At 69.6% G+C, this 7,642-nt stretch overlaps 1 protein-coding gene across 1 annotated transcript in view; it reads left to right on the top strand.

The window, feature by feature from the left end:
• FASN (fatty acid synthase) overlaps nucleotides 1-7,466 on the top strand; it is a gene marked incomplete at its 3' end in the record, with an annotated part of 8,945 nt that extends 1,479 nt beyond the window's left edge. The window contains 22 exon segments of the mRNA XM_023748958.1: nucleotides 505-639; nucleotides 1,095-1,247; nucleotides 2,289-2,462; nucleotides 2,760-2,960; nucleotides 3,057-3,179; nucleotides 3,250-3,365; nucleotides 3,441-3,737; nucleotides 3,991-4,074; nucleotides 4,166-4,388; nucleotides 4,463-4,650; nucleotides 4,765-4,954; nucleotides 5,301-5,395; nucleotides 5,497-5,631; nucleotides 5,716-5,919; nucleotides 6,009-6,124; nucleotides 6,291-6,339; nucleotides 6,341-6,464; nucleotides 6,547-6,738; nucleotides 6,818-6,898; nucleotides 7,000-7,188; nucleotides 7,312-7,409; nucleotides 7,411-7,466. Of these exon segments, the coding sequence (XP_023604726.1) occupies nucleotides 513-639; nucleotides 1,095-1,247; nucleotides 2,289-2,462; nucleotides 2,760-2,960; nucleotides 3,057-3,179; nucleotides 3,250-3,365; nucleotides 3,441-3,737; nucleotides 3,991-4,074; nucleotides 4,166-4,388; nucleotides 4,463-4,650; nucleotides 4,765-4,954; nucleotides 5,301-5,395; nucleotides 5,497-5,631; nucleotides 5,716-5,919; nucleotides 6,009-6,124; nucleotides 6,291-6,339; nucleotides 6,341-6,464; nucleotides 6,547-6,738; nucleotides 6,818-6,898; nucleotides 7,000-7,188; nucleotides 7,312-7,409; nucleotides 7,411-7,466 (3,215 nt within the window).
• Between the last annotated feature and the right edge of the window lie 176 nt (nucleotides 7,467-7,642).

Raw genomic sequence — 7,642 nt, 5'->3', positions numbered from 1 at the left:
CATGGCGGGCAGCGTGGGGGTGCCGAGCTCAGGGCCTCTCAGTGTGGGCGTTGCCTCCCCGCCCCCCAAGTTTCCCCCTCAAGACTTGGTGCCCTTCCTCCTTTGGTTCCCTGGCCCGGCTCCTAGGCCGAGAAGGGCTTGGGCCTTCCTCTGGGTGGCCCTCCTGAGGGCACCACAGGCCACCGACTGCTGGGAGGGGTGGGCACAGGCAACAGGCCCTGGTGGGGTCACCCCAGGCCTGGGCCCCAGATGTGACAGCCTCTGCCAAGGCCCAGTAAGAGGCGAGGACCTGCTGGGTCAGAGCTGACCGCCCGCCAACACACACATTCACACCCAGGACATCCGTCCAGCCATCTGGCCTCCGGTCTGGGGCTTTCAGAGCTGCTGCTCTCTGACCCACCGGGGGCCAGGGGGAGGTTGAGGAGGGCGAGTGCTGTGGGGTTTGGGGCGGTGTGGGGGCTGTGGACGGGTGTGGGCCGAGCTGACCGGTGCCTGGGCCCGCAGAGAGCATCATGGAGGAGGTGGTGATTGCTGGCATATCGGGGAAGCTGCCCGAGTCGGAGAACCTGCAGGAGTTCTGGGACAACCTCATCGGTGGTGTGGACATGGTGACGGACGACGACAGGAGGTGGAAGGCCGGTGAGTGATGGCCTGCCCGGCGCCCGGCTCTCCCTGGACATGGAGCCCGAGTGTGGTCTGGGCCCCGGCTGTGGAGGCTGAGGTCGCTCCTGGTGTGCGCTCGCCCTTCCACAGCTGGTGACCAGCGGGGGTCCGGGTGGGAGGGCAGGGGCGGGGAGCCGGGGCCGCCGCTGGCCCACGTGTCCGAGGCCAGATAAGAGCTGGCTCTGGGGAAGCTGGTTTGACTCCCTCGCGCCTGGTCGGCTCCCACGCGAGCAGTTCTACCTGATCCGCGGGTGTGAGTCAGCGCGGGGCCCAGCCCAGCAGAGCCCGGTGGAGGGTCTGCAGCCAGGGCAGGGGGGCTGGAGGAGACCGCTCTGGGGCCACTGCCCACCCTCCTGGGGAGCCCCGTCTCCCTGTGGGTCCCTTGGGCCTTGACGCCCCACAGCGGTGCCTTCCACCTGCTGTGTCTGCAGGACTGTACGGCCTGCCCCGGCGCTCCGGCAAGCTGAAGGACCTCTCCAAGTTCGACGCCACCTTCTTCGGGGTCCACGCCAAGCAGGCGCACACGATGGACCCCCAACTGCGCCTGCTGCTGGAGGTCGCCTACGAGGCCATCGTGGACGGAGGTGGGTCGCGGGGGGGCGATGGCCCACCTGAGGTCACAACGGGCAACACTGTTCTCGGGTCCTTTGCTCCTAAAAGGAACATGTTCAGAGAAGAACGGAGCGCAGCCGGCCCAGGAGGCGGGCCGAGCGGGGCTCCCTCTGTCCCTGGTTGGGACTGCCAGGCCCGAGGTTCGGGAGGCGTGGGCCCCTGGGCAGGTCTGGTTTCACAACTGGCCCGCGGTGTCCTGGGCGTGCCCTGGCGCCCCAGTTTCCTTACTCCCATCAGAGAACTGGTCTTGGGGTGAGGGCCGGTGCTGGGCTCCTGCCCTGGGTTGAGTCTGGCCCAGAGGTAGCTGGCTCTTGTCCTGGGGCTCAGACCTGTCCTTGCTGTGCCCACCCACCTGTGAGAAGGGGTGGCTGGCCGGTCCTGATGGGGAGCCTAGGGGCTCCCCACTCTTGTCTTTGGGTCAGCAGGGGCCAGCCGGCCCCTGGCCTGACACTGAGCAGGACAGGGCACAGACACATGCCTGGGGAGGGGCGGGAGGCTGGCAGACCTGATGGCCTTCTCGCTGCCCGGGCTCTACCCAGGGGCCTTGGATGCCGCTCCCCTGGGGCCGGCCAGGGCCCCTCCTGTAGGAGCCTGGACACTCGGCCTTTGTTTCCCTGTCTCCTTATCTTGCCTGTCCCAGGCAGGCGCCCTTGGGTCTTGGGTGTTCATTGGCCCTTGGGGCTCACCAGACTCCGCCAGGGACACCAGGGGCCAGGGGAGTAGCCTGGGGACAGTGCTGCCCTCTGTCTTCACCTCTGTCTCTGGCCGCTGCCTGACCCAGAGCCTGGAGCCCCACCTAGCACCTCTTCCCCCGCGCCCCCCCCCTTAGGCCCCAGTTTCTTGTGACCTGGTTCCTGGTTCTCTGTTCTCAGCCCTACCTGGGCTGGCCCCACCCAGTCCCTCTGGCCGGGCTAAGATGGCCCCTCACCCAAGCCGGAGGAGGGTGGGGGGCTCCTCCACAAGGCTGGGTGGTGGGCAGGGTGCGGCCAGCGTTCTGACTGCTGCTCCCACAGGCATCAACCCGGCCTCGCTCCGAGGGACCCACACCGGCGTCTGGGTGGGAGTGAGCGGCTCTGAGGCTTCGGAGGCGCTCAGCCGGGACCCCGAGACCCTCGTCGGCTACAGCATGGTGGGCTGCCAGCGAGCCATGATGGCCAACCGCCTCTCCTTCTTCTTCAACCTCAAAGGTGGGTGCCCGCCGGCCGCGCGGCTCCGGGCTGAGCGTCGACCTGTGAACCAGGCGGTCAGGGTTCCGTTCCCGGTCAGGGCACGTGCCTGGGTTGTGGGTTTGCTCTCCAGTGTGGGGTGTACAGGAGGCAGCCGATCCGTGATTCTCTCTTCATTGATGTTTCTGTTTCTCCCTCTCCCTTCCTCTCTGAAGTCAATAAAAAACGTATTTAAGTAAAATAAAAAGTAATAAAGGTGGGCGCCCCTGTGAGGGACAGCAGGCTCACCCTCACACCCCGCTCCACCCTCGGCCGCAGGGCCCAGCGTCGCCCTGGACACAGCCTGCTCCTCCAGCCTGCTGGCCCTGCACAACGCCTACCAGGCCATCAGCAGCGGGGAGTGCCCCGCCGCCCTGGTGGGCGGCATCAACGTCCTGCTGAAGCCCAACACCTCCGTGCAGTTCATGAAGCTGGGCATGCTCAGCCCCGAGGGCACCTGCAAGTCCTTCGACCAGGCGGGTGAGGGCGCGGGCCGGCGCGGGCAGCCTCCTCCCGCCTCCCAGGCCAGAGCGGGCGCCTCGCCTGCCTGCCACCTGAGCCGCCCTCTGCCCCCAGGGGACGGGTACTGCCGCGCGGAGGCCGTGGTGGTCGTCCTGCTGACCAAGAAGTCCCTGGCCCGGCGCGTGTACGCCACCATCCTGAATTCCGGCACCAACACCGACGGCGCCAAGGAGCAAGGTGGGAACTGGCCGGAGCGGGTGGGGGCGCCGGGGCCGGGAGGGGTGCTGAGCTGGCCCTCCCCCCGCAGGCGTGACCTTCCCCTCTGGAGAGGCCCAGGAGCAGCTCATGCGCTCCCTGTACGAGCCGTTCGGCGTGGCCCCCGAGTCCCTGGAGTACATCGAGGCTCACGGCACCGGCACCAAGGTGAGGCCCCGTGCCCGCGCCCGCGCCTGCACCCGGGCTGCCCGCTGCAGGCTGACCCTCCTGTGTCCCCCACAGGTGGGCGACCCCCAGGAGCTGAACGGCATCGACCGGGCACTGTGTGCCACCCGCCAGGACCCCCTGCTGATCGGGTCCACCAAGTCGAACATGGGGCACCCGGAGCCGGCCTCGGGGCTGGCCGCCCTGGCCAAGGTGGGCACTCCCTCGGGCAGGGTTGCGGGGCGCTGTGCCTGGTCCCTGCCCTGGTTCTGGGGGCCCGACACGCTGCTGGGGACCTCCCCACAGGGCTGCAGGCAGTGGCCGGGGCAGCCCCAGGTGGGCAGCTCACCCCCCAGCTTCCTGAGCAGCCTGGGGGCCTGAGTAACCCTGACCACCTTCGCTGGGCTCCTGGGTGTGGGCGCTTCCTGGGCGACAGGCTCCCGGCAGGTGGCCGCCCTCTGCCACGCTCGTGTCAGGAGCCGGACGGGTTCGGGCAGGGGCTGGGTGTCCGGCCCACAGCCACTTGGAAGTGTGCCTGGCTGAGTGGGCAGTTGGGGGGAATCCAGGCAGCAGCAGGGCTGTAGGTGCTTTGGGTCTCAGGACGACACGCTGTGTTGTCCTGGAGCAGGGTTTGGAGCACGGGCTCTGGCGCCAACCCAGGACTCAGGGCGCCACCGCGGCTGCGGTGTGGACCGCCCCTGCCGTCCCGGGGGTAAGTGGCCAAGACTCTTCGCTATGGCGCTACAACGTTCACGTCATCTTCGCCCAATGTTCCCGCCCCCGCGCCCGCCCCACACCCCTAGCCCGGCTACTGCTGCCAGCGGGGCACCCCCGAGGCCTGCAGGGGCTCTGGAGCAGGGCCGCCAGCACAACAGAACCTGGCCTTCGTGAGCATGCTCAAACAACATGGGGCCACGCCAGTTACGCCATGCCTTCCGGGCTGCGCCGTGCTGGGCGGCGAGGACAGCGGGCAGGAGGTGCAGCAAGTGCCCGCTGGGCAGCGCCCGCTCTGGTTCATCTGCTCCGGTGAGTCCTGGCCTGGCCTGCTGGGCGTGGGGGCAGAGGGTGGGTGGCCGGGGCCTGACACCTCCCGCCCTCAGGGATGGGCACGCAGTGGCGTGGGATGGGGCTCAGCCTCATGCGCCTGGCCTGCTTCCGGGACTCCATCCTGCGCTCCGACGAGGTCGTGAAGCCCTTGGGGCTGCAGGTGTCGGAGCTGCTGCTGAGCACGGACGAGGCCACCTTTGACGACACCGTCAACGCCTTCGTGAGCCTGACAGCCATCCAGGTCGGTCCTTGGGGTCAGGGTCGTGTCCGAAGGCCGGGGTGGGGGGGGATGTGGAGGGCAGGGCCTGGACCTGCCGGGGCCTCCCCAGGACTCAGGTGACACGTCTGCCCCCAGATCGCCCTCATAGACCTGCTGACCAGCCTGGGCCTGCGGCCGGACGGCATCATCGGGCACTCCTTAGGCGAGGTCGCCTGCGGCTACGCCGACGGCTGCCTCTCGCAGGAGGAGGCTGTGCTCGCCGCCTACTGGCGCGGCCAGTGCATCAAGGAGGCCCACATCCCGCCGGGGGCCATGGCGGCCGTGGGTAGGTGCTGCCCAGGGGCATGGTGCCCGTACACGGGCTGGTGGCCATCAGTGCGGTTTTCCCAGGAGCCTGAGCTGAACCCACGTGGGGACAAGAACCCCTCCCCACGAGGACCCACAGGACTTGGGATAAAGTCGGGGTGTCAGGGTCACTCGCCTTGGCTCCCTCCACAGGCAGGAGCCTGGGTGTCGTGATGAGGGAGGGAGGCCGTGGGCTGGCAGTAATGCCGCCTCCACTGAGATGAAACGCGGCGGGGGCGGGGGGGGGCCTGTAAAGGCTGCTCTCTCCGCGGCTGCAATTACCGAGCCGGTCATTAGTGCTGCCCCTGAGGCCTCTCTGCCCACAGGCTTGTCCTGGGAGGAGTGCAAGCGGCGCTGCCCCCCTGGCGTCGTGCCCGCGTGCCACAACTCCAAGGACACGGTGACCATCTCGGGACCTCAGGTGGGCGCTGGGGCGAGGCGGGTCCTCAGGTCCCTCCCCAGCCTCCGGGCGGGCTCTGCCGGACCCAGGACCACCCCGTCACCCGCGCCCGTTCTCCCCAGGCCTCCGTGTCCGAGTTCGTGGAGCAGCTGCGACAGGAGGGTGTGTTCGCCAAGGAGGTGCGGACGGGCGGCCTGGCCTTCCACTCCTACTACATGGAGGGCATCGCCCCCTCGCTGCTGCGGGAGCTCAAGAAGGTGGGCCGGCCACCCCGGGGCTGCCCGGGGCCGGGAGGGCGGGAGTGGCCGAGCACCTGGCGCTGACCAGCAGCCTGTGCGCAGGTGATCCGGGACCCACGGCCCCGCTCCGCGCGCTGGCTCAGCACCTCCATCCCCGAGGCCCAGTGGCAGGGCAGCCTGGCCCGCACGCCGTCCGCCGAGTACAACGTCAACAACCTGGTGAGCCCGGTGCTGTTCCAGGAGGCGCTGTGGCACGTGCCGGAGAACGCCGTGGTGCTGGAGATCGCCCCCCACGCGCTGCTGCAGGTACGCCGGGCGGTCCACGGGCTCGGGGAGGGGTCTCGGGTCTGGGCGCGCACAGGACCGCGGTCAGGCCCAGCCGACTGTCCCCGCAGGCCGTGCTGAAGCGGGGCCTGAAGCCCAGCTGCACCATCCTCCCCCTGATGAGGAAGGACCACGCCGACAACCTGCGCTTCCTGCTCGGCAGCGTGGGCCGCCTGCACCTGGCGGGGTGGGTCTGCGCCGTCACCAGGGCCTCAATGGGCCCCTGCTCCGTGCGGGACGGCGGGGCCGGGGGATCCCCACCTCGGTCTCTGGGTCTTCGGGGAGGCGGTTAGCAGTGGGTGTGATGGGGGTCCCAGGGCCAGGTGCGCCCCTAACCCACTCCCCACCCCCAGCATTGACATCAACCCCAATGGCCTGTTCCCGCCCGAGGAGTTCCCAGCCCCCCCGGGGGACCCCGCTCATCTCCCCCCTCATCAAGTGGGACCACAGCCAGACCTGGGACGTGCCTGCCGCGGAGGACTTCCCCAGCGGCTCCAGCAGCTCCTCGGCTACCGTCTACACCATCGGTGAGCCGGGCGGGGGTGAGGCCGGGCGGGGAGGGGCTCCAGCTCTCCCTCCGAGGTGGGCACTGAAGACTGTGCCCTGCAGACGCCAGCCCCGAGGCCCCCGGCCACTACCTGGTGGACCACCGCATCGACGGCCGCGTCCTCTTCCCGGCCACCGGCTACCTGTGCCTGGTCTGGAGGACACTGGCTCGCGCCCTGGACCAAAACATGGAGCAGATGCCCGTGGCTTTTGAGGACGTGACGCTGCACCAGGCCACCATCCTGCCCAAGACGGGTGAGGCGGGGTGGCCGGGAGGAGCCGTGGGGGTGCTGCCCCCTGAGCCCTGCTGCTCACCTGGCCCCGCTGTCCACAGGCACCGTGTCCCTGGAGGTGCGGCTGCTGGAGGCCTCGCACGCCTTCGAGGTGTCTCAGAACGGCAACCTGGTCGTGAGCGGTGAGCGGGGGCGGGTCACAGGGTCCCCCACGGGCCCCCCGGCGTCCACCTCGGCTCTGCCCAGCCCTCAGACCCCTGACTGCCCCCCACCCTGCCCACAGGGACGGTGTACCAGTGGGAGGACCTCGACCCCAGGCTCTTCGACAGCCAGGACGGCCTGGACGCGGCAGACCCCGCAGACCCCTCGGCCACCTTCCGCTTGTCCCGGGGCGACGTGTACAAGGAGCTGCGGCTGCGGGGCTACGACTACGGCCCCCACTTCCAGGGCGTCCTCGAGGCCTCCCTCGAAGGTGGGCACGGTGCCCCTGGACACCTCGGGGGTGGGCCCAGTGTCCAGGCGTCACGTGCCTGGTCAGGGCACGGGAAGAGGCTGCGTGCGACTGACCCCTCGCGCTGACGCCCCTTTGCCACAGGCGACACTGGCCAGCTGCTGTGGCGGGACAACTGGGTGACCTTCCTGGACAGCATGCTGCAGATGTCCATCCTGGGCGCCTGCCAGCGCAGCCTGCGCTTTGCCCACCCGCATCGCCGCCATCCGTATCGACCCCGGGGGTCCACCGGGCGCAAGGTGCACGCACTGGCAGGACGAAACCCCAGGAAGCACGGCCCCCGCACCCCTGTGCTTGCTGCGCCCCCAGGCCCCTTCCCCTCTGGGTTCGCTGCGCCCCCGGGCCCTGTACCCCCCGGTGCCCGCCAGGCCCCGGAACCTTTGGGCCCACTGCGCCCTGGGCCCCACACCTCTGT

This window comes from Myotis lucifugus, unplaced genomic scaffold (assembly GCF_000147115.1).
Source record: "Myotis lucifugus unplaced genomic scaffold, Myoluc2.0 scaffold_2170, whole genome shotgun sequence".
NCBI lineage: Eukaryota > Metazoa > Chordata > Mammalia > Chiroptera > Vespertilionidae > Myotis > Myotis lucifugus.
The sequence above is the reverse complement of the archived record's forward strand: the minus strand, read 5'-3'. Positions and strand labels throughout refer to the sequence as shown.